The 26,042-nt window shown below is 48.0% G+C and overlaps 1 protein-coding gene across 3 annotated transcripts in view; it reads left to right on the plus strand.

Annotated features, from left to right (window-relative positions):
• LOC140398912 (DDB1- and CUL4-associated factor 4-like) overlaps positions 1-26,042 on the plus strand; it is a 282,089-nt gene that overhangs the window by 153,809 nt on the left and 102,238 nt on the right. For 2 of the 3 annotated variants that reach the window (XM_072487889.1, XM_072487899.1), the window contains exons 7-8: positions 14,398-14,544; positions 24,032-24,081. In XM_072487889.1, coding sequence (XP_072343990.1) covers positions 14,398-14,544; positions 24,032-24,081 — 197 coding nt within the window. The remainder of the gene's footprint in view (positions 1-14,397; positions 14,545-24,031; positions 24,082-26,042) is intronic. The other variant, XM_072487908.1, reaches the window with a different exon arrangement.

A 26,042-nucleotide genomic window follows, 5' to 3' on the forward strand; every position in this document is an offset into this window, starting at 1 on the left:
CGTGCTGTTTTCTATGTCCCAGCTTTCTCTCTTCTCGCGCTGTTTTCAAAGTCCCGGCTCTCTCTCTCCACTCGCGCTGTTTTCAATGTCCCGGCTTTCTCTCCTCTCGCTCTGTTTTCAATGTCCCGGCTTTCTCTCCTCTCGCGCTGTTTTCAATGTCCCGGCTTTCTCTCCTCTCGCGCTGTTTTCAATATCCCGGCTCACTCTCCTCTCGCGCTGTTTTCAATGTCCCGGCTTTCTCTCCTCTCGCGCTGTTTTCAATGTCCCAGCTTTCTCTCCTCTCATGCTGTTTTCAATATCCCGGCTCTCTCTCCCCTCGCGCTGTTTTCAATATCCCGGCTTTCTCTCCTCTCGCGCTGTTTTCAATGTCCCTGCTCTCTATCCACTCGCGCTGTTTTCAATATCCCGGCTTTCTCTCCTCTCGCACTGTTTTCAATGTCCCGGCTCTCTCTCCACTCCCGCTGTTTTCAATATCCCGGCTTTCTCTCCACTCGCGCTGTTTTCAATGTCCCGGCTTTCTCTCCTCTCGGGCTGTCTTCACTGTCCCGGCTCTCTCTCCACTCGCGCTGTTTTCACTGTCCCGGCTTTCTCTCCGCTCGCGCTGTTTTCACTGTCCCGGCTTTCTCTCCTCTCGTGCTGTTTTCAATATCCCGGCTCTCTCTCCACTCGCGCTGTTTTCAATATCCTGGCTTTCTCTCCTCTCGCGCTGTTTTCAATGTCCCGGCTCTCTCTCCACTCGCGCTGTTTTCAATATCCCGGCTTTCTCTCCTCTCGCACTGTTTTCAATGTCCCGGCTTTCTCTCCTCTCGCGCTGTTTTCAATGTCCCGACTCTCTCTCTCTTCTCGCGCTGTTTTCAATGTCCCGGCTCACTCTCCACTCGCGCTGTTTTAAAAATCCCGGCTTTCTCTCCTCTCGCACTGTTTTCAATGTCCCGGCTTTCACTCCTCTCGCGCTGTTTTCACTGTCCCGGCTTTCTCTCCTCTCGCGCTTTTTAAATCTCCCGGCTTCCTCTCCTCTCGCGCTGTTTTCAATGTCCCGGCTTTCTCTCCTCTCGCGCTGTTTTCGCTGTCCTGGCTCACTCTCCTCTCGCGCTGTTTTCAATGTCCCGGCTCACTCTCCACTCGCGCTGTTTTCACTGTCCCGGCTTTCTCTCCTCTCGCGCTGTTTTCAATGTCCCGGCTTTCTCTCCTCTCGCGCTGTTTTCAATGTCCCGGCTTTCTCTCCTCTCGCGCTGTTTTCAATGTCCCGGCTTTCTCTCCTCTCGCGCTGTTTTCAATGTCCCGGCTTTCTCTCCTCTCGCGCTGTTTTCAATATCCCGGCTTTCTCTCCTCTCGCGCTGTTTTTAATATCCCGGCTTTCTCTCCTCTCGCGCTGTTTTCAATATCCCGGCTTTCCCTCCTCTCGCGCTGTTTTCAATGTCCCGGCTCACTCTCCTCCCGCGCTGTTTTCAATGTCCCGGCTCACTCTCCACTCGCGCTGTTTTCAATGTCCCGGCTTTCTCTCCTCTCGCGCTGTTTTCAATGTCCCGACTCTCTCTCTCTTCTCGCGCTGTTTTCAATGTCCCGGCTTTCTCTCCTCTCCCGCTGTTTTCACTGTCCCGGCTTTCTCTCCTCTCGCGCTTTTTAAATCTCCCGGCTTTCTCTCCTCTCGCGCTGTTTTCAATGTCCCGGCTTTCTCTCCTCTCGCGCTGTTTTCGCTATCCTGGCTCACTCTCCTCTCGCGCTGTTTTCAATGTCCCGGCTCACTCTCCACTCGCGCTGTTTTCACTGTCCCGGCTTTCTCTCCACTCGCGCTGTTTTCACTGTCCCGGCTTTCTCTCCTCTCGCGCTGTTTTCACTGTCCCGGCTTTCTCTCCTCTCCCGCTGTTTTCAATGTCCCGGCTCACTCTCCACTCGCGCTGTTTTCAATGTCCCGGCTTTCTCTCCTCTCGCGCTGTTTTCAATGTCCCGGCTCTCTCTCCACTCGCGCTGTTTTCAATATCCCGGCTTTCTCTCCTCTCGCGCTGTTTTCACTGTCCCGGCTTTCTCTCCTCTCGCGCTGTTTTCAATGTCCCAGCTTTCTCTCTTCTCGCGCTGTTTTCAATGTCCCGGCTCTCTCTCTCCACTCGCGCTGTTTTCAATGTTCCGGCTTTCTCTCCTCTCGCTCTGTTTTCAATGTCCCGGCTTTCTCTCCTCTCGTGCTGTTTTCAATGTCCCGGCTTTCTCTCCTCTCGCGCTGTTTTCAATATCCCGGCTCACTCTCCTCTTGCGCTGTTTTCAATCTCCCGGCTTTCTCTCCTCTCGCGCTGTTTTCAATGTCCCAGCTTTCTCTCTTCTCGCACTGTTTTCAGTGTCTCTGCTTTCTCTCCTCTCGTGCTGTTTTCAATGTCCCGGCTCACTCTCCACTCGCGCTGTTTTCAATGTCCCGGCTTTCTCTCCTCTCGCGCTGTTTTCACTGTCCCGGCTTTCTCTCCTCTCGTGCTGTTTTCAATATCCCGGCTCTCTCTCCACTCGCGCTGTTTTCAATATCCCGGCTTTCTCTCCTCTCGCGCTGTTTTCAATGTCCCTGCTCTCTATCCACTCGCGCTGTTTTCAATATCCCGGCTTTCTCTCCTCTCGCACTGTTTTCAATGTCCCGGCTCTCTCTCCACTCCCGCTGTTTTCAATATCCCGGCTTTCTCTCCACTCGCGCTGTTTTCAATGTCCCGGCTCTCTCTCCACTCGCGCTGTTTTCACTGTCCCGGCTTTCTCTCCGCTCGCGCTGTTTTCACTGTCCCGGCTTTCTCTCCTCTCGTGCTGTTTTCAATATCCCGGCTCTCTCTCCACTCGCGCTGTTTTCAATATCCTGGCTTTCTCTCCTCTCGCGCTGTTTTCAATGTCCCGGCTCTCTCTCCACTCGCGCTGTTTTCAATATCCCGGCTTTCTCTCCTCTCGCACTGTTTTCAATGTCCCGGCTTTCTCTCCTCTCGCGCTGTTTTCAATGTCCCGACTCTCTCTCTCTTCTCGCGCTGTTTTCAATGTCCCGGCTCACTCGCCACTCGCGCTGTTTTAAAAATCCCGGCTTTCTCTCCTCTCGCACTGTTTTCAATGTCCCGGCTTTCACTCCTCTCGCGCTGTTTTCACTGTCCCGGCTTTCTCTCCTCTCGCGCTTTTTAAATCTCCCGGCTTCCTCTCCTCTCGCGCTGTTTTCAATGTCCCGGCTTTCTCTCCTCTCGCGCTGTTTTCGCTGTCCTGGCTCACTCTCCTCTCGCGCTGTTTTCAATGTCCCGGCTCACTCTCCACTCGCGCTGTTTTCACTGTCCCGGCTTTCTCTCCTCTCGCGCTGTTTTCAATGTCCCGGCTTTCTCTCCTCTCGCGCTGTTTTCAATGTCCCGGCTTTCTCTCCTCTCGCGCTGTTTTCAATGTCCCGGCTTTCTCTCCTCTCGCGCTGTTTTCAATGTCCCGGCTTTCTCTCCTCTCGCGCTGTTTTCAATATCCCGGCTTTCTCTCCTCTCGCGCTGTTTTTAATATCCCGGCTTTCTCTCCTCTCGCGCTGTTTTCAATATCCCGGCTTTCTCTCCTCTCGCGCTGTTTTCAATGTCCCGGCTCACTCTCCTCCCGCGCTGTTTTCAATGTCCCGGCTCACTCTCCACTCGCGCTGTTTTCAATGTCCCGGCTTTCTCTCCTCTCGCGCTGTTTTCAATGTCCCGACTCTCTCTCTCTTCTTGCGCTGTTTTCAATGTCCCGGCTTTCTCTCCTCTCCCGCTGTTTTCACTGTCCCGGCTTTCTCTCCTCTCGCGCTTTTTAATTCTCCCGGCTTTCTCTCCTCTCGCGCTGTTTTCAATGTCCCGGCTTTCTCTCCTCTCGCGCTGTTTTCGCTATCCTGGCTCACTCTCCTCTCGCGCTGTTTTCAATGTCCCGGCTCACTCTCCACTCGCGCTGTTTTCACTGTCCCGGCTTTCTCTCCTCTCGCGCTGTTTTCAATGTCCCGGCTCACTCTCCACTCGCGCTGTTTTCATTGCCCCGCTTTCTCTCCTCTCGCGCTGTTTTCAATGTCCCGGCTTTCTCTCCTCTCGCGCTGTTTTCAATGTCCCGGCTTTCTCTCCTCTCGCGCTGTTTTCAATATCCCGGCTTTCTCTCCTCTCGCGCTGTTTTCAATGTCCCGGCTCACTCTCCTCCCGCGCTGTTTTCAATGTCCCGGCTCACTCTCCACTCGCGCTGTTTTCAATATCCCGGCTTTCTCTCCTCTCGCGCTGTTTTCAATGTCCCGACTCTCTCTCTCTTCTTGCGCTGTTTTCAGTGTCCCGGCTTTCTCTCCTCTCCCGCTGTTTTCACTGTCCCGGCTTTCTCTCCTCTCGCGCTTTTTAAATCTCCCGGCTTTCTCTCCACTCGCGCTGTTTTCACTGTCCCGGCTTTCTCTCCACTCGCGCTGTTTTCAATGTCCCGGCTTTCTCTCCTCTCGCGCTGTTTTCGCTGTCCTGGCTCACTCTCCACTCGCGCTGTTTTCAATGTCCCGGCTCACTCTCCACTCGCGCTGTTTTCAATGTCCCGGCTCACTCTCCACTCGCGCTGTTTTCACTGTTCCGGCTTTCTCTCCTCTCGCGCTGTTTTCAATGTCCCGGCTTTCTCTCCTCTCGCGCTGTTTTCAATATCCCGGCTTTCTCTCCTCTCGCGCTGTTTTCAATGTCCCGGCTCACTCTCCTCCCGCGCTGTTTTCGCTGTCCCGGCTTTCTCTCCTCTCGCGCTGTTTTCAATGTCCCAACTTTCTCTCCTCTCGCGCTGTTTTCAATGTCCCGGCTCACTCTCCACTCGCGCTGTTTTCAATGTCCCGGCTTTCTCTCCTCTCGCGCTGTTTTCAATGTCCCAGCTTTCTCTCTTCTTGCACTGTTTTCAATATCCCGGCTCACTCTCCTCCCGCGCTGTTTTCAATGTCCCGGCTCACTCTCCACTCGCGCTGTTTTCACTGTCCCGGCTTTCTCTCCTCTCGCGCTGTTTTCACTGTCCCGGCTTTCTCTCCTCTCGTGCTGTTTTCAATACCCCGGCTCTCTCTCCACTCCCGCTGTTTTCAATATCCCGGCTTTCTCTCCACTCGCGCTGTTTTCAATATCCCGGCTTTCTCTCCTCTCGCGCTGTTTTCAATGTCCCGACTCTCTCTCTCTTCTCGCGCTGTTTTCAATATCCCGGCTCTCTCTCCACTCGCGCTGTTTTCACTGTCCTGGCTTTCTCTCCTCTCGCGCTGTTTTCACTGTCCCGGCTTTCTCTCCTCTCGCACTGTTTTCAATGTCCCGGCTCACTCTCCACTCGCGCTGTTTTCAATATCCCGGCTTTCTCTCCTCTCGCACTGTTTTCAATGTCCCGGCTTTCTCTCCTCTCGCGCTGTTTTCACTGTCCCGGCTTTCTCTCCTCTCGCGCTTTTTAAATCTCCCGGCTTTCTCTCCTCTCACGCTGTTTTCAATGTCCCGGCTTTCTCTCCTCTCGCGCTGTTTTCGCTGTCCTGGCTCACTCTCCTCTCGCGCTGTTTTCAATGTCCCGGCTTTCTCTCCTCTCGCGCTGTTTTCACTGTCCCGGCTTTCTCTCCTCTCGTGCTTTTTAAATCTCCCGGCTTTCTCTCCTCTCGCGCTGTTTTCAATGTCCCGGCTTTCTCTCCTCTCGCGCTGTTTTCGCTGTCCTGGCTCACTCTCCTCTCGCGCTGTTTTCAATGTCCCGGCTCACTCTCCACTCGCGCTGTTTTCACTGTCCCGGCTTTCTCTCCTCTCGCGCTGTTTTCACTGTCCCGGCTTTCTCTCCTCTCGTGCTATTTTCAATATCCCGGCTCTCTCTCCACTCGCGCTGTTTTCAATATCCCGGCTTTCTCTCCTCTCGCGCTGTTTTCAATGTCCCGGCTCTCTCTCCACTCGCGCTGTTTTCAATATCCCGGCTTTCTCTCCTCTCGCGCTGTTTTCAATGTCCCGGCTCTCTCTCCACTCCCGCTGTTTTCAATATCCCGGCTTTCTCTCCACTCGCGCTGTTTTCAATATCCCGGCTTTCTCTCCTCTCGCGCTGTTTTCAATGTCCCGACTCTCTCTCTCTTCTCGCGCTGTTTTCAATATCCCGGCTTTCTCTCCTCTCGCGCTGTTTTCACTGTCCCGGCTCTCTCTCCACTCGCGCTGTTTTCACTGTCCTGGCTTTCTCTCCTCTCGCGCTGTTTTCACTGTCCCGGCTTTCTCTCCTCTCGTGCTGTTTTCAATATCCCGGCTCTCTCTCCACTCGCGCTGTTTTCAATATCCTGGCTTTCTCTCCTCTCGCGCTGTTTTCAATGTCCCGGCTCTCTCTCCACTCGCGCTGTTTTCAATATCCCGGCTTTCTCTCCTCTCGCACTGTTTTCAATGTCCCGGCTCACTCTCCACTCGCGCTGTTTTCTCTGTCCCGGATTTCTCTCCTCTCGCGCTTTTTAAATCTCCCGGCTTTCTCTCCTCTCGCGCTGTTTTCAATGTCCCGGCTTTCTCTCCTCTCGCGCTGTTTTCGCTGTCCTGGCTCACTCTCCTCTCGCGCTGTTTTCAATATCCCGGCATTCTCTCCTCTCGCGCTCTTTTCAATGTCCCGGCTCACTCTCCACTCGCGCTGTTTTCAATGTCCCGGCTCTCTCTCCACTCGCGCTGTTTTCAATGCGAGTCCAAATATTTCTGAATGAATGGAATTCTGATCAGTGGTTAAACATTTAAAAGTATAGATTCTGCTTTTAAGAGCTTTTTGAGTTTCAAAATGGTGTCATTGTTAGATGAAGGGATTTCCTGTATTTGCCAGGTTTGCAGGTCTCCATTACAATGGCGATTGTGCACAACTTGAAAGGAAAGTCTCAAAAATGGCAGCTTGGAACAGCTGCCTACAGAGTTCATGTTTAAAGTTGCGAATGTGTTGATTCCTTGCTTTTGCTTGACTTTAGAGCTGAGATCATAAAGTTGCAATTCTCCTGGAGCATTTGATCAATTCTTTTTCTCTCTGTGAACTCCGATGCTGACTTCGGAATCGAGTTTTTAGCAATTGCTTTTTTTAACACTGAAATGTTTAAAGATTTCACAGGACTTGCTGTAGTCTGGAATTTTTAAACATTTAGCTACACTTTCTTTTTTTTTTTAAATTTGGAGTACCTAATTCATTTTTTCCAATTAAGGGGCAATTTTGCATGCCAAATTGACCTACCTTGCACATCTTTGGGTTGTGGGGTGAAACCCACTCAAACACGGGGAGAATGTGCAAACTCCACACAGACAGTGACCCAGGGCCGGAATCGAACCTGGGACCTCAGCGCCGTGAGGCAGCAATGCTAACCACTGTGCCACCGTGCTGCCCTAGCTCCACTTTCTATGATGACTCTGTGTTCTGGGGTTTGAAGCTGGACTTCTCAAGGAAGTGCAATGTAGCCTTCTGCTGCATTAAGGAATTTTAAATCACTATCTTCAGATTTCAAGCCTTTGGAGCTTTTTTCTTGGCAATTCTTCCTCTGTACCTGTGCTTCTGGAGCTTTTTTCCAGGTCAGGCTTCTTTACTGGCTATTAGATTAGAGACTGGTCGCAGGCTGTTAGATATAATCTGCCTCCCTGGCTATTAGGTGTAAAATGCCTCTCAGCTTCTGAGGGTACTGGCAACTATGTATCATTTGCTTAGACACCTGCATGTCAGTACTTTTAAAATCACATCTTATTATGCCTTTTGAATGCTGACTACTGTTGTCATTGGGTTAGTATCTGTTGCTGGGAAGACCCAATACACCTGTTACTGGGCAGATCGTATCCCGTCATGCCTTGTTACATTCATTTTACTGCTGTCACTAGGCAGATTTCCACCTATTACTGGGCAGACCTGTTTCTGGGCAGATCCATGACACTCATATATTATACATATATATGCCATACTCTTCCTACAAAAACCACTTACTGTCCAAAAATGTTCCTTGCATTGCCCCGTGTCTCTTGCCCAAACCCTTGAATCTGTGTCACCTTGTCCTCGTACCATTAGCTAATGTAAACAGTTTGTCCTTGTCTACTTTATCTAAACAAAGGAGAAAATGCTGGAAAATCTCAGCAAGTCTGGCAGCATCTGTAGGGAGAGAAAAGAGCTAACATTTCGAGTCCGATGACTCTTTGTCCCAGCTTTGACAAAGAGTCATTGGACTCAAAACGTTAGCTCTTTTCTCTCCCTACAGATGCTGCAAGACTTGCTGAGATTTTCCAGCATTTTCTCTTTTGTTTCGGATTCCAGCATCCGCAGTAATTTGCTTTTATCCACTACTTTATCTAAACCTGTCATAATCGGCAACAAATCTCCCATCAATCACCTCTGCTTTAAGGAGAATAACCCCAGCCTTTGTAATCAATGCCTTATTTATGAAGCCCAGTATCCCATAAGCTTTGCTTATCATTCTCTCAATATGCCCTTCATAGGTGCACATGAACTCCCAGTTTGTTCCGTCCCTGCGCATTCTTTAGAACTGTGCTATGTTGCCTATCCCTATCCTTTCTGCCAAAATGCATCACCTCACACTTCTCTTTATTGTATTCAATCTGCCAAAAGTCTGGCCATTCTGCTGACTTATCTTTATCGATTTGCAATCGATTAGCATGATCCTCAAGGTTTATCACTTGTCACATTTTCATAACATCAGAAAATGTTGAAGTTTTACTCTGTATTCCAATGTCCAAGTCATTTACATGTATCAGATATAATCAAGCTCTGACCATTGGGGAAGAGCACTATCCTTCAGTCTCAACATTAACCATTTACCATGACTTGTCGCCTCTTGTTCTGGAGACAATTGTTTTTCCAAATTGACACTGACCCTCCTATTCCATCGGCACAATTTTGTTAATCTGTGATTCTTTGTCAAATACTTTGTTAAATTCAAGTCAACAACATCTGTAGTATTCCTTTCAGCGACCTCCTTTGCTACTTCAAAAAAAAGTAAAAGTAATTTATTTTGGTGAAGCACAGGGCGCCGCGATTCTCCAAAAAATGTCAAAGTTAATTTGTGACGGGTTTTTCAGGGAATTTATCGCCTGCTCTGCCGGCAAGTTCCTGACCGCTATTCAATGACACTTAGTCACTTTTCTGGGCCCTGGGGAGTTTCTCACCAGTTTAGCCTACATTCAGAAGTTTTTTTAGCACTGGAGAGCTGAACTCAGATTGCCATTTTGAAAGGGTGCCCCAATTTCTAAGTGAGCTTGTGGGTCCCCCAAACCTCTCACCCGTATGGACACTACCCCCCCCCCCCCCAAGTGAGGACACCCTGCTATGAGGTCCCTGGGGGTCCCCCCTCTTCAGACCCCCAAGCCCCCTTGCAGCTCCCACTTCCTTCTAGGACCCACACCCATCAGCCACTCAACCTCCCGGAGGCCCCTACTTACCTGCCTTGCACTCCCCCACCCTTCAAACCCCTTCTCCACCCTCATTTCATGGGCATGGCCCTCCTCGCCCCGGCCCTTGGCATTGCCACCCTGGCACTCCGGCACTCTTCCACTGGCATCCAGGCAGTACTCCTGCTGGCTTGGCAGTGCCATAATGGCAGTACCAAGGTACCAGCCGGGCAGTACCGAAGTGCCCACGTTCCAGCGGAGGGCCAGGGAGTCACCCTGTACTTATCCTGACCACCCAGGGGTCTCTGATGGACCTGGAGACCCCCCAGGTGCCATTGCGCCTGGTCCACGTTTGTGTGGACCAGCACTGATCAGTGTCTGGCTGCAGCCTCCCTGGGAAGTCGAAGAATCGAGGGAGGCCTGTGGATCCCGGGCATGCAGGTCGTGGCGCCTTGCTGGACTTTGGGGAATCTCGTGAGGCGCATAGGCAGTCGGGAGGCTCTCTGGAAGCCTCACCCGACATTCACCAACCACGTTGCACGCAAGCGAAAGCACAACGCAGCCGGAGAATCACACCCACAGTCTGTCTTTTACAAAATCCTTTGTGACTATGCTCAATTAAATCAAACCTCTACACATATCCTTTGATATGTTTTCCCTGATTGTTGTTCCTAAATCCTTAGCCACTATTGATGTTGAACTAACTGGCCTCTAATTGCGGGGACTGTCTTTATAACTTTCTTGAATAAGGGTGTCACATTTGTCACTCTCCAATTTTCTGGCACTTTCCCCGTGCCCAGAGAAGATTGGAAGGTTGTGCCAAGTCCTTCAGCTATCTGTAGCCCCACATCTTTTAACGACCCTGGATGCATTTTGTTGCTAACTTTGCCTTCGTTTAATTGCTCTGTTTTATTACCTTTGCTCTTGAGTCGCCAGGTATCTTTATGATACCGCCACGTGGTTCAAGTCCGAGTAATGATCAATAATCCAATACACTGATTCGTAAGGTTTAAATCAAAGCACATTTATTATACACAGTAATCGCTACTCATGCACAAATTCTACGTTTAAGCTACTTCTACAACTAACAGGCCTATACTTAACTTGGAACTGGCCCACCAGGTCAGGGAAATAAATGGCCTTTCGTTCGTGTTCTGAGCCTGCGGGATTCGAAGTTGGTACGGATTGGTAGCTAGGAGCGCCTATCTCATAGCGAGCGTTGAATTAAGACTTATGGTTTCGATCTTCACTGCTCCGGTCACGGTCAATGTTGGTTCGTTGTTGCTGGGTGACCCGGGCAGGAAGAAGAGCTGAAGAGGAGCTGTTGAAGAGTGAAGAGAGCGATTTTGAACTTGTGGCTAATTTCTTATAGCCCCCAGGGGCTTCCCGCCTTTCGGGGCGGACCCTGTACCTGGTCCCAAGTGATTGAACTTTGTCCCAATTGCTTGGTTCGATTTTCTCCAATGCTGGAGCGGTTCCCTGATCGATGGGCGGTCTTGGGGTGCTCGTTCACCTCCTTTTGTGTAGGCTTCTGCTGGCGCCGAAGAGTCTGGTTTTGCTTTGTGTGTCTAAATGTTGCTTATTGTTCCCGGGGATTGCTCATTAGTATGCAGATGGCTGGTGTTTTGTTATGCTGATGGTTGCTGGTATCGATCTTGTCTGGCCTTTCCAGAGGTAAATACACAGCCAACCTGCAGCTGCTGGTTTGTGTCTTGGTGGCTGACTTTCCCATCAGCCTTTGCCGTTCGCCATTTTGAATCGGGAGTTGGCCATTTTAAGTGGCTACAATTTCCAGTACCTCCTGTCTCTGAATTTTCACTTTATCCTCTCTATAACTCAGCTTCTACTGATATTTCATCAGGTTACTCTTCCTTATTAAACAGATCCTCATTCAGAATGGTAGAGAAAGACTGTGGTTAGAGTGGATAGGTCAAATGGTCCAGATGGCTTGTGCCTCGGTATTATTATGTATTCTAGGCTTGCCCTTTGCCTCTAATCAGAACCACTCTACACTTTATTACCTGCTTACTATTTACATGCCAGTAGAAGATTTTTCAGTACCTTTCATATTAACTGCCGTTCTATTCTCATATTTTCACTTTGCCAGCCTTGTTCCTTCTTAGCTTTCCCTCTCCATCTGTTGTATTTCGCCTGGTTCTCGCTTGAAGTTACAATTCAAGTAAATTGTTAGATCATATCGCATAGCAATAGTGTACAAGTCATAAACTACAACAACAATTTGTGCTTCAGAGCAGTATTATTAAACACAATTGTCACCAAACCACAAGATATTTGAAAGGGTGATCAAAAAGAAGCTTGGTCAAAGAAGTAGGATTTAAGGAATATCTTCAAGGCAGAAAGGTAGAGAGGTAATGGCAACATTGGGAATTTAAATTAGAATTCCTTCAGACAGGAGGAGTCCATTTGGCCCATTGTATCTACACCGGCCCTCTGAAAAAACTCTACCGAGGTCCACTCCCCTGCAACGCCACCCCCCCAACCTGCACGTTTTGGGACACCAAGGGGCAGTTTAGCACGGCCAATCCACCTGATCTGCACATCTTTGGACTGTGGGAGGAAAGACGGAGCACCCGGAGGAAATCCACACAGACACAGGGAGAAAGTGCAAACTCCGCACAGACAGTCAACCCAATTGAACCCAACCCCCTAATGCTGTGAGGTAGCAGTGCTAACCACTGTGGAGAGGTTTAAGGAGGAAATTCTGGAACCTTTGGCTTTGGCATTTGAAAGAATGGCCACCAAAGGTGGAGTGATTAAATTTAGTGATGCACAAGGCATTCCCAGACTCGGAGCCAAAGTAAGTCAATAATTTACCTTGGAGATGATGGGTGAATAGAATTTGATGCAAATTAGGACAAGGGCCACAGAATTTCAGAAGACAGACCTTGGGAGGCCAGCCAGGAGTATGATGAAATGGTCAAGTTTAGAGGTAACAAAGGCTTGGATGAGTGTTTCAGGTGCAGATGAGCTGAGGCCGGTCAAGCGATGTACAATCGATGTAATAAGTCACCATAGTCCCAGATGACCATAGGCTGCTTTATCCTTTGCAGGGGAAAACTGACTGGTGGTGATTTAACCCGAGGATCACCACACCTCAGGTGAGGGGCAAGGTTGAGAAGGTGGAGCCTTCATGAATAACCCAATACATGTAAACCATAATATATATAAAGTTTTGATTACAAAACTTTTTCTTGCCTATTTCTGTCTTACTGGTCTCGTAGTACTGTTTGATCATAATTCATTGATATAAATGTACTATTCTAAAATGATGAGTGCTATCCTGTCCCCCAGTTGCACCTCTGTACTAAGAATTTCCTACCGATACATGCATAATGCTGAATTGTATTGCAGTGCCTGAAATATTTTAAAATCACAGCAAGTATTTACTCTTTGAGGTGGCAGGACATATTGAAAAGCTCTGGTGGGTCCCAGTTAGATTATTGTGTCCAGTTCTGCCATACTTTCAGAAAGATGTGATGATCCTTGAGAGGGTGCAGAGGGGATTTACTAGAATAGTTCCAGGGAATTGGAAGGGCTGGGGAGTGGGGGGAGGTTTAGTTACAAGGTTAGCTTGGAAAGGCAAGGTTTGTTCTCCTTGAAACAAAGAAAATTGATAGAAGTATACAACGTTATGATGGGCTTAGATCAGGAAAACAAGGGCAACTGTTCCTATGAACTAATGGTACAAGGACCAGAGGACACAGATTTAAGATTTTGGACAGAGCGATACAGGGAGAATGTAAAAAATATTTATGCAGCAAGTGATAATGACTTGGAACTCACACTGTTCATATGGGTGGTGGAAGCAGAGACGATGAATGAGTGAGCACTTGAAGGGAATTAACTTGTCAGGCTGCGTTGAAGGGCTGACCGGCTTACTCCCTGGGGAGCCAGCATGGACTTGATCGGCTGAATAGCCCACACATGTGCCGTAAATAACTTTTATGATTCAGTCTTCATCCCTTAATTTCACTTACATTTCTCTTGTGTCCATGACAAATTAAAGGACTCCATTCGATTCTCCCAGTTTCTCCGTCTCTGCCATATTTGTTCCCATGATACCACCTTCAAATCAACACTTCTGACATGTCTGCCTTTTTTCCTCCAGTAAGGATTCCCCTCCCCAACTGTGGCTGACAGGGCTCTCAACTATGCCTGACCCATCTTCCCCACCTCTGCCCTCATCCTCTGCCCTTCTATTGTAGTAAATCCCCTCTGCCCTTTCAACTCTGCATCTTGCTCTCATGCCCACATGTCCATCCTTGGCCTGCTGCAATGCTCCATGATGCCCAAGCAAACTGGAAGGACAACATCTCATCTTCCGCTTTCGCACGTTACAGCTTTTTTGTAGTTTGTTTTCTGTTGTTTTTCAGCTCATTGGCCTGCCCCAGCACAACCCCACCCCTCCCTCACTTGGCCACCTATCCCTGGCTGCTCAGTTGCTCCCATTAACACATTCTGTTATCGCACCTTTTGCCACCATTAGCACTCTTCATCCCTTAATGGCTCCCTTTTGACTGATGCCCATGGCAAATTTGTCCCTATCTCCTTTGCTGGGATCTATCCCTGGTCTTCAATTCTGTCCCACTCTTTGCCACCCACCCTCTGTACCCTCCCTCCCCCTCACCACACCCCTTCCAGCTATATAATCATTTTTTTAAAAATAAAAATTTAGAGTAGCCAATTCATTTTTTCCACCTAACCTGCATATATTTGTGTTGTGGGGGTGAAACCCATGCAAACACAGGGAGAATGTGCAAACTCCACACGGACAATGACCCAGAGCTGGGATCGAACCTGGGACCTCGGCGCCATGAGATAACAGTGCCAACCACTGCACCACCGTGCTGCCCTAGCTATATAATTCTGTACATTTCTACCTTGCTTCAAGTCTGTAGAAGGATCATTTAGATTCAAAATGTTTCTCTCCACAGATGCTGCCAGGCCTGCTGCGTTTATCCCACATTTTCTGTTTTTATTTCAGATTTCCATCATCTGCAGTATTTTGCTTTTATTTTCTATGATTCTATGACCCTGTTCACTTGCTAAATCATAACAAAAATTGATGGTGATGTGCTATTTTTGATAGGCAGACACGAACTGTAAACGGATATTTGCTGTAAAAAATGATGAAACTGGCTATAAATATGGAATTCTAAATCTCGATGGGCATATGAAAGAAAACAGACTTATTTCTGTGGACATCTGCGACAATCTCTATTTCACACATCGCAAGGTTCGTTGCTAAATCGGGTTAAAATGTATTTATAAATGACTGAAATGGAAATTCAGAACTTCAGAAATTTGGTTAATAAGTGCAGAACATTCTTGTGGCTTTTTTCATTTGCATATAATGGGGTAATAAAAGGGTAGTAGGGATTTTCTCCCTCTTGAAACTTTTCACACCTCACTACTTCCCTGATCAAGAGGATGAGGCTTGCAGATAAATTCCCAGGACAATAATGCCAGCTGATGAAGGGTGACAGCAAAGTGATGGAAAGGGCATCATACCTAACAAAAACAAAAATGGTTTTGGTTATTGGAGGTTAATCATCTCAGCTCCAGAACATCACTGCACGAGTCCCTTAGGGAAGTGTCCTTGGCTCAGTCTCTTCAGCTGTTTCATCAATGACCTTCCCTCCATTGTAAGGTCAGAAGTGGGGATATGGAACTGTTCACTGATGACTGCACCATTCGCGACTTCTCAGTTCCTGAAGCAGTCCGTGTCCAAATGCAGCAGGATCTGGACACTATCCAAGCTTGGGCCAACAAGTGGCAAGTAACATTTGTGCCTCAAGTGCCAGGCAGTAGCCATCTCTAACAAGAGACAACTCAACCATCATCCCATGATATTCAATTGCTGAGTTGACCAGAAACTGAACTGGATAGATCATGTAAATACTGTGGCTACAAGATCAGGTCAGAGACTAGGAATTCTGGGGTGAATAACTCGCCTCCTGCTGCAGCCCCCAAACCTGTCACCACCTAAAAGTCAGGAGTGTGATGGGATACTCTCCATTTGCCTGGTTGATTGCAGTTCCAATGACAATCAAGAAATTAAACACCATCCAGAATAAAGTAGTGCTGCTTGATTGACACCCCTTGCTTGACATCACTTTAAATATGCATTATTTCCACCACTGATGCACAGTGGCAGCAGTGTACAAGATGCACTGCAGCAACTCACCAAACGCATTACTTCTACCACCTAGAAGGATAGGACAGCGGAATCATGGGAACACTACCACCTTCAAGTTCCCCTCCCAAGTCACTCACCATTCTGACTTGGAACTATATCACCATTCCTTCACTGTCGCTGGGTCAACATCCCTTCCTAACAGGACTATGGCCAGGATTCTCCGAGCCTCCGCATCGAAATGGCATTCGGCGCGAGGGCAGAGAATGGGGCCTCAGACCCATGATCGGGTCCGACGCCGGGACGCGATTCTCCAGCGACCGGAGAATCGCTGCCAGTCGCGCGCGGTCGACGTTGCGCCGGTCGGGGGCCGTTGAAAGAGGCCCTCACGGCGATTCTCCGCGGTCGACCGGCCAAGTTCCCACCGGCGTGGTTCACATATGATTCCACCCGGCGGGAGCTCGGCATCGCGGCTGCGGTGGCCGTCCTGATAGGGGGCGGGGGATCAGTCTCCGGGGGGCGGGGGGGGGGGGTGCCTCCACGACAGCCAGGCCCGCAATCGGGGGCCACCGATCGGCGGGCGCGGGCGATTTGGGGGGGGGGGCCTACCTTCTTCCGCACTGGCGCGCTGTGTGGCTCCGCCATGTTGCACGGATCCAGTGCGGAAGCGGCCGCCGCACACATGCGGGACCCGAGGCCAGTCGCCGCGCACATGTGCGGACCCGCAGTGAGCAGTGCAGGGCCACGTATGGCAGCTGGAGCAGTGCAGAGCACTCCAGCACCGTGCTGGCCCCCTGTGCGCTACAGAATCGCTGAGCCAAGGGGCCTGTTGACGCTGGCGTGAAGCACTCCGGTGTTTACGTCGGCATCAATACTTAGCCGCGTTTTTAGAGAATCCCGGCCTATGAGTGTAACTACACCGTATGGGCCACAGCAGTTCAGGAAGCCAGCACTTTCTCAAGGCAGATTTGGGAAATCTGAAATTGTAAACAGGAAATTCTGGAAATATTCAGCAGGTCAATTTGCATTTGTGGGAAGAGAAACAGAGTTTCAGGTTTTTCAATAATCTATCTCTCGGTTTTGAAATGTTCAGTTGACCCCCAACCTGAACAGCTCATTGGGAGAGAAAGTTCCAGATAACCACTACCTTTTCTGTAATAAGTAGCTCCTTCCATCACTCCTGAATGACTTAGTTCTATTTTAAGGTTATACCTCTTGTTCAAGAGGAATTCATTTATCTTCACTTCAATCATCAGAAAGAACTAACCTAGCTTCCCACTCCTGTCATTGACTTTGGGCGGCATGGTAGCACAGTGGTTAGCACTGTTGTTTCACAACTCCAGGGTCCAGGTTCGATTCTCAGCTTGGGTCATTATCTGTGCAGAGTCTGCACGTTCTCCTCGTGTCTGCGTGGTTTTCTCCGACAGGCCAAAGATGTCCAGGTTGGGTGGATTGGCCAAGCTAAATTGCCCTTAGTGTCCAAAAAGGTTAAGTGGGGTTACTGGGTTCCGGGGATAGGGTGGAGGTGTGGGCTTAGGTAGGGTGCTCTTTCCAAGGGCCGGTGCAAACTCGACTCACACTTCCAACTTCTTCCATCGGGCAGCAGATACAAAAGTCTGAGAACACGCACGAACAGACTCAAAAACAGCTTCTTCCCCGCTGTTACCAGACTCCTAAACGACCTTCTTATGGACTGACCTGATTAATACTACACTCCTGTATGCTTCACCCGATGCCGGTGTTAATTTATTTACATTATGTACCTTGCGTGGCCCTATTATGTATTTTATTTTTATTTTCTTTTTTCATGTACTTAATGATCTGTTTGAGCTGCTCACAGAAACATACTTTTCACTGTACCTCGGTACACGTGACAATAAACAAAACAAACAAAGAAACAAAATGGCCTCCTGCATTGTAAATTCCATGATAATAAAATTTTGTGTGAACTCAAAGTACCCAATTCATTTTTTCCCAATTAACGGACAATTTAGTGTCACCAAACCACCTGTTCTGCACATCTTTGGGTTGTGGTGATGAGACCCACGCAGACACGGGGAGAATATAAAAACTCCACATGGACGGTGACCCAGAGCTGGGATCGAACCCAGGTCCTTGACGCCATGAGGCAGTTGTGCTAACCACTGCGCCACTGTGCTGCCTGTCATAATTTAATCTATTTAGTCCTGGCATCATTGTGGTTGAGTTGTGGAGCCCTGTGATTAATGCAGTATTATAGGTGTGGTCTCACCAGAGCTCTGTGCTGTTATAACATCACTTCCACTCCTTTAGATTCCAGTCCCCTTGAAGTGAAGGCTAACATTCTATTAAGACTTGAAACTATGTCTTGTAGGTGGCCACTAATTTCTAGTGATTAACCTCACAATTCCTGCTCCAGATTTTCCCAATCAATTTTTAACCCCCTTCGTAACTTTCCGCTTATTGCATTACCTAGTACTCTTAGCAAACTTGGAAATTCACTCTTAATTCTTTCATCTATGTTATTGATAACAAGACATTATTATCCCAATCAATTTCTGGTAGGTTAAAATCTCACCTCTGGTAGTTGATCCCTGACTAGTCAGCTTTCTTATTTCATTCTACAGTTTCAACTTAAAGCTGTCACCCTGGCTTGGGGTTCAACAGTTTACTCCAGTCACTTCTATTACCATCTGGAATCATGGAGGTCCCCAGCACAGAAAAGACCCTTCTGCCCATCACACCTGCGCTGGTCAAAAGCAACCACATAACTTTTCGAATTCCTTTTTCCAATACCTGGCCCATGGCCTTGTATGCCATGGCTAGGGTACACCTAAATAATTATTAAATGTTGTGAGGGTCTCTGCCTCTTCAGACAGTGAGTTCCAGACTTCCACCATCCTCTCGGTGAAAAGGTTTTCCCTCGCATCCCCTCTAAACCTCCTGCTCCTTAACTTAAATCTATTCCTCCGGTCATTGATCCCTCCATCCAGGGGAAATGTTTCTTCTGTCTAATCTATCAGTGCCCCTCATAATTTTACACATCTCAATCATGTCCCCCCTCAGTCTCCTCTGCTCCAAGGAAAACAACCTCAGTCTCTCCAATCTCTCCTCTTAACTAAAACTCTCCCGCCCAGGAAACATCCTGGTTTCTCTGCACCCATGGTGCTATCACATCCCACCTACAATGTGGATTCCAGAACTGCACACAATACTCTAGCTGTGAACTCACCAACGTTTTACACATATCCAACATAACCTCCCTGCTCTTAAACTCTATGCCTCAGCTAATAAAGGCAAATATACCATTGATCCCTCTGATCCTCGGTGCTTCCCAGGGTCCTGCCATTTATCATGTATTCCCTTGGCTTATTTGTCCTGCCAAAGTGCATCACCTCACACTTATCCGGATTGAATTCCATTTGCCACTGATCAGCCCATCTGACCAGCCTGTCTATATCCTCCTGTAATCTCCTCACTATTTACCACCCCACCAATTTTCGTATCATCTGCAAACTTACTGATCAACCCTCTTACATTCATGTCTAAATCATTTAAATAAACCACAAACAGCAAGGACCCCAATACGGATCCCTGCGGGACCCCACTGGACACAGGCTTCCAGTCAGAAAAAATCCCCTTGGCCATCGCCCTCTGCCTCCTGCCACTCAGCCAATTCTGGATCCAATTTGCCAAACTTCCTTGGATCCCATGGGCTTCGCTATCAGTCTGCCATCAAAAGCCTTGCTGAAGACCAAGTAGATTACATCAAATGCATTTCTCTCATCTAAACACCTGGTCACCTCATTGAAAAATTCAATCAAGTTGGTCAGACATAACTTCCCCTCAACAAAGCCATGCTGACTGTTTTTGATTAATTCTTGCCTCTCCAAATGCAGATTAATTCTGTCCCTCAGAATTACTTCCAATTGTTTCTCCACCACTGAGGTTAAACTGACTGGCCTGTACGTTCCTGGTTTATCCCTCCCCCCCCTTCTTGAATAATGGTACCACATTGTCTTTCCTCCAGTCCCCCTGCACCTCTCCTGTGGCCAGAGAGGAATTAAAAATTATTGCCAGCACCCTTGCTATTTCCTCCCTTGCCTGAGATACATTTTATCTGGCTCTGGAGATGTGCCTACTTTTAAGCCTGCCAGACCATTCAGAACCTCCTCTCTGCCTATGTTATCTCTTTAATTTTATCACCATCCTTCTCCCTGATTTCTATACCTGCACCGTCCCTCTCACGAGTGAACACCAACACAAAGTATTCATTTAGAACCCTACTTTTCGTCCTCCGCCCCCACACACAATTAGCACTGTGGTCCTTAATGGGCCCTACTCTTTTCCTTGTTATCCTTTTATCCTTAATCTACTTGTAAAGCAACTTAGGATTTTCCTTTATTTTAGAGGGTTCACTTGAGAGAGACGCAGCAGTATATATATTTTTTTTTTAAATTTTTTTTTAAAGGGCCTAAAGGGGGATGAATCTTTTTTTTTCTTTTAAATCTCTTTGGGAATTCAGATCGGAGGGGATGGAGGCTAGGGCAATTGCATGCTCCTCCTGTAGAATGTTGGTGCTGAGGGACACCACTGGTGTCCCCACTGACTACATCTGCGGGAAGTGCACCCAACTCCAGCTCCTCAGACACCGGTTTAGGGAACTGGAGTGAAGCAATTACGGATCATCCGGGAGGCAGAGGGGGTGATAGAGAGGAGTTACAGGGAGGTAGCCACACCCAAGGTACAGGACAAGAGTAGCTGGGTTACAATCAAGGGAAGGAAAACGAACGGGCAGACTGTGCAGGGATCCCCTGTGGCCGTTCCCCTTCGAAACAAGGATACCGTTTTGGATGCTGTTGGGGGGGATGACCTACCGGGGGAAGACCCTAGCAGCCAGGTCTCTGGCACTGAGTCTGACTCTGTGACTCAGAAGAATAGAAAAGCAACAGTGATAGGAGACTCAATGGTTAGGGGAATAGATAGGAGATTCTGTGGTCGCGAACGAGACTCCCAGAAGGTACGTTGCTTACCGGATGCCAGGGTCAGGGATGTCTCGGATCGAGTCTACAGGATTCTTAAGGGGGAGGGGGAGCAACCAGAAGTCGTGGTGCACATAGGCACCAACGACATAGCTAAGAAAAGGGATGAGGATCTAAAAAGTGAATTTAGGGAGTTAGGTTGGAAGCTAAAGAGCTGGACCAGCAGAGTAGTGATCTCTGGATATAGTATGCAGCAAGTCTGAGAGGAAGGATAGACAGTTGATAGGGCAAAGTTGCACTCAGTGGATTGGGTTAAAGTGTGTCTTGTTTCAACGCAAGGCGTGTCAGGAATAAGGGAGATGAACTTAAGAGCATGGACCAGTACTTGGAACTACGATGTTGTGGCCATTACGGAGTCAGGGATTTCACAGGGGCAGGAACGGTTGTTAGATGTTCCGGGGTTTAGATGTTTTAAGAAGAATAGGGAGGGAGGTAAAAGAGGAGGGGGTGTGGCACTGTTAATTAAGGAGTGCATCACAGCTGCAGAAAAGGAGGTAGTTGAGGAGGGTTTGTCTACTGAGTCAGAATGGGTGGAAATCAGAAACAAGAACGAGGCAGTCACTTTATTGGGAGTTTTCTATAGTCCCCCCAATAGCAGCAGAGAGATGGAGGAACAGATTGGGCGGCAGACCTTGGAAAAGTGCAGAAGTAACAGAGTTGTTGTCATGGGTGACTAATATTGTCTGGAACCTCCTTGCTGCAAATGGTTTGGAGCAAATTTTGTCAGGTGTGTACAGGAAGGATTCCTGACTCAATATGTAGATAGGCCAACTAGGGGGGGAGGCCATATTGGATTTGGTGCTTGGCAACGAACCAGGCCAGGTGTCAGATGTCTCGGTGGGAGAGCATTTCGGTGATAGTGACCACAACTCCTTGGCCGTTACCATAGTCATGGAGAGGGATAGGAACAGACAGTATGGGAAGGTACTTAATTGGGGGAAGGGAAATTATACTGTTATTAGACAGGAGCTGAGGAGCATTAAGTGGGAACAGTTGTTCTTGGGGAAATGCAGACCAGGCCACACTTGGAGTATAGTGTTCAATTCTGGTCGCCACACTACCAGAAGGATGTGGAGGCTTTAGAGAGGGTGCAGAAGAGATTTTCCAGAATGTTGCCTGGTATGGAGGGCATTAGCTATGAGGAGCGGTTGAATAAACTCGGTTTGTTCTCACTGAAATGAAGGAGGTTGAGGGGAGCCCTGATAGAGGTCTACAAAATTATGAGGGGCATAGACAGAGTGGATAGTCAGAGGCTTTTCCCCAGGGTAGAGGGGTCAATTACTAGGGGGCATAGGTTTAAGGTGAGAGGGGCAAGGTTTAGAGTAGATGTACGAGGCAAGTTTTTTACGCAGAGGGTAGTGGGTGCCTGGAACTCGCTACCGGAGGAGGTGGTGGAAGCAGGGACGATAGTGACATTTAAGGGGCATCTTGACAAATACATGAATAGGATGGGAATAGAGGGATACGGACCCAGGAAGTGTAGAAGATTGTAGTTTAGTCGGGCAGCATGGTCGGCACGGGCTTGGAGGGCCGAAGGGCCAGTTCCTGTGCGGTACATTTCTTTGTTCTTTGTAATGTGGGGATTGTTTAAGGAGCACTTGCTGCGAGTGCTGGATAGTTTTGTCCCACTGAGACGAGGAAGGAATGGTAAGGTGAAGGAGCCTTGGATGACAAGAGAAGTGGAGCTTCTGGTCAAGAGGAAGAAGGAAGCTTACGTGAGGTTGAGGAAACAAGGATCTGGCACGGCTCTAGAGGGTTACAAGGTAGCGAGGAAGGAACTCAAAAATGGACTTAGGGGAGCTAGAAGGGGGCATGAAAAAGCCCTGGCGTGAAGGATTAGGGAAAACCCCAAGGCGTTCTACAGTTATGTGAGAAATAAGAGAATGATCAGAGTGAGAGCAGGGCCGATCAGGGATAGTGGAGGGAACTTGTGCCTGGAGTCTGAGGAGATGGGGGCGGCCCTAAATGAATATTTTGCTTCAGTATTTACGAGAGAGAGGGACCTTGATGCTCATGAGAACAGCGTGAACCAGGCTAATAGACTCGAACAGGTTGATATTAAATAATAATAACCTTTTATTGTCACAAGTATGAAGTTACTGTGAAAAGCCCCCAATCGCCTCCATAGGGGGAGGGATTCTCTGATCTGGAGGGTAAGTGTTGACGCCGCCGTGTTTCTCGACGGCGTCAACATGGCCTCAGGAGCAGCAAATCTGACCCCTACAAGGGGCCAGCAGGACAATGGAGCGACCCACGCCGCTCCACCTGCCGATCCCGGCGTCAGATGGGCGCCGCGGGTCTGCGCATGCGCAGTGGGACCGGCGACGCGCAGTGGCTCTCTTCGCCGCACTGCCCCCGAAGCAACATGGCGTAGGGCTACAGGTGCCGGCATGGAACAAAAGAGGTCCCCAGCCCGAGAGGCCGGGCCGCTGATCGGTGGGCCGCTGATCGGTAGACCACGATCGCAGACCAGGCCACAACAGAGGCCCCTCCCGCCCGCTACCACCAGGCCGCCCCTGGATGCATCCACGCCGAGGTCCCGCCGGGTTAGACCAGGTGTGACCGGCTCTGGCGGGACTCGTTTTTTTTTGCCTGGCCGCTCTGCCCATCCCGGGCCAAGAATCGCCGGGGGGGGGGGGCGGGGGGGGGGGGGGGCGCATGGAGCGGTCTCTGACTGGCGCCAACGCCGGCGATTCTTCGCTCTCCGGAGAATCAGCGGACCGGCATCGGGGCAGTGTCGCGCGATTCACGCCCGTCCCGGCGATTCTTCGGCCCGGCCTAGGCTGAGAGAAACCCGCCCCATATGATATCTGGCCATATCATAGCTGATCTTATTAAAATCGGCCTTCCCCCAGTTTAAAACATTGAGCTCAGGCCCATCCTTGTCCTTTTCCATAATAATCTTCTATTTCTCTCGGACTGTAAGGGGGCCAACAAACACTCTTTTTGGTTTTTAAGTTCTAGCCATATGATTTCAGTTGAAGAGTCTTCAAAGATGACGTCCCTCCTTACTGCTGTAATTGATTCCCTGATCAAATGTGAGACACCCCCTCCACTTTTACCTCCTTGTCTATCTCGCCTGAAGATCCTGTATCCTGGAATATTGAGCTGCTAATCCTGCCCCTCTCTCACCATGCCTCAGTGACAGCAATTACATAATATCCCCATGTTTTAATTTGTATCTTCAACTCATCTACCTTGTTCGTCAGACTCCTTGAAAGGAACTAAACCATAAATGTCCTGGAGAAGGAAGGGTAGGCACTGGATTTGATCATTTGAGCTTTGATGAAGAATAATACACCATGGACTTAGTCATGGAAAATGCAGCTCGTATAAGGTGGTTTTATGATACTGCACAATTGATCTTCTCCCAAACAGTCGGGCAGGGTTGACACACAGATTACCAACTCATTTAGTGGATAAAAATCTGACAAGTGTTCAGATTATTGTATTACAGCTGTCCTCAATAATAAATGGAATGTTACACTTCTAACCTGTGTTGTGCGAGGCTATTTAACAAAGTAAGAGAAATGTTTTTAATTTGCAAAATATTTCTAATTTTTCAGGGGACATCCATTTGCTGGGCATCGCTATCTGGCTGTGATTCTCATATTTTGTATCCTTTATTCTGGGCCAGGGTTTAGAGAACCCCAAAGTGTATCATGGAGTTCACCTGACCTACAACTTTTAATAGATTGTGGTATGGGGAGCACACGGCCCACTCTACAGGTGTGGTACAGCAGAAATGGAAAAGTATTTTTTAAAGCAAAACAATGTTTATTCTATGAACTCAAGTTAACCTTTTTACAACATGCAGTGAACATCTTAGCAACCATCAATTCAGATACAACCCCCAAAGAATACAACACTAAGTAATTCTTAATAAATTCCCAAACAACATTCAGAAGACAAAAGACCCTTTTAACACAAAGATCAGGTTTAAATTCACTTTTGAGAACAGTTACCACGATGAAATCAGCAAATGGACATTCATAAGCTTGCAGAGATTCACACACATCCTGCTGTGATTTCAGCTTCTCCAAAACTAAAATGAAACCAAACCTACCCTGCAGCAAAAAGCCAAAAGCGAAAGTAAAAAGCTGACAGACAGCCCAGATCCACCCACTCTCTGACATCACTGCCGTAATAAACACCCATTATTTAAAGGTACTATCACTACAGATATTTATATACACACCCATTTCTTAAAGGTACTCTCACGTGACACCTCCCCCTAAGAAAAAAAATAAACCATCAACTTCAAGATGGTTTCATTTTTCACCTTTTCACTATCCTTTAAGAAATGCACACAGTAAATATACTTTTTCGTTTTAAAAAAACAACACACGCAAAGAGGTATAATAATATAGTCCATTTTTCTTTCTTCCTCCAACTGGAATCCTTCTCGATTGACAGTCGCTTTGAACAAGAAGGTCTTTGCACGATCCATCCATTTCTCTACGCCTCAGCATTTCTCTTTAAAGTCAGATACTTTAGTTCAATCTGATCGCAGAGTCCCTTGTAATTCTCCAACACAGGAGCATTGGTTATCACAGCTTTCAGGCAGTCAAATGCCTGTTGAAAGTCCACTGTCCACTGAAATTTTTTACGCTTCTTCAGCAAGCCCTTCAGTGGAGCAACAATGCTACAAAAAGTTGACACAAATGATCGATCAAACCCACTCATGCCAAGAAATCGCATTATTTCCCTTTGTATCGAGGGTATCGGAAACTCCTCAATAACTGTTGGTTTTCCCGTGTGACCATTCGACCCTGTCAGATTCGATGGCCAAGGAAAGTGACTTGGGCTTTTCCAAAATAACTTTGGCTAGGTTTATCACCAAACACGTCAATCGAATAACTCCATCAGATGTTTTAAATGTTCTTTCCATGTCTGGCTGAAAATTACCGGATCGTCGATGTATACCGCACAATTGGGTAATCCTGAAACGACTTTGTTAGTTAACCGTTGAAATGTGGCTGGAGTGTTTTTCATGCTAAATGGCATAACTTTGAATTGATATATACCATCTGGAGTCACAAAAGCTGAAATCTCCTTCACCCTTTCGGATAAAGGTACCTGCCAGTAACCTTTAAGTAAATCCAGTTTAGAAATAAAAGCTGATTGTCCCACTTTCTCAATGCAATCCTCCAAACGTCGGATAGGATAAGAGTCCATTCTTGTAACTGCATTAACCTTTCTATAGTCCACACACAACTGTTGGGTACCATCTGGTTTTGGTACCATCACTATGGGTGAGCTCCATTGGCTGCAACCCACTTCAATTATGCCATACTTAAGCATACTCTCAATCTCTTTGTTAACCTGTGCCAATTTTAAAGGGTTAAGTCTGAATGGATGTTGTTTGATTGGAACAGCATTTTCCACATCTACATCATGTATAGCCAATCTAGTACTTCCCAATTTATCTCTACAAACTTGCCCATGTGATATCAATAACTCAGGTCAGTCCGTTTTTCCTCTGGAAGGCAACTCAACAATTTGTCCCAATTTTTAAGAACATCCTCATTTTCCAATTTAATTTGAGGTATGTCATCTGGATTTGGTTCAACACTT

The sequence above is a fragment of the Scyliorhinus torazame genome, chromosome 2, assembly GCF_047496885.1.
Source record: "Scyliorhinus torazame isolate Kashiwa2021f chromosome 2, sScyTor2.1, whole genome shotgun sequence".
Lineage (NCBI taxonomy): Eukaryota > Metazoa > Chordata > Chondrichthyes > Carcharhiniformes > Scyliorhinidae > Scyliorhinus > Scyliorhinus torazame.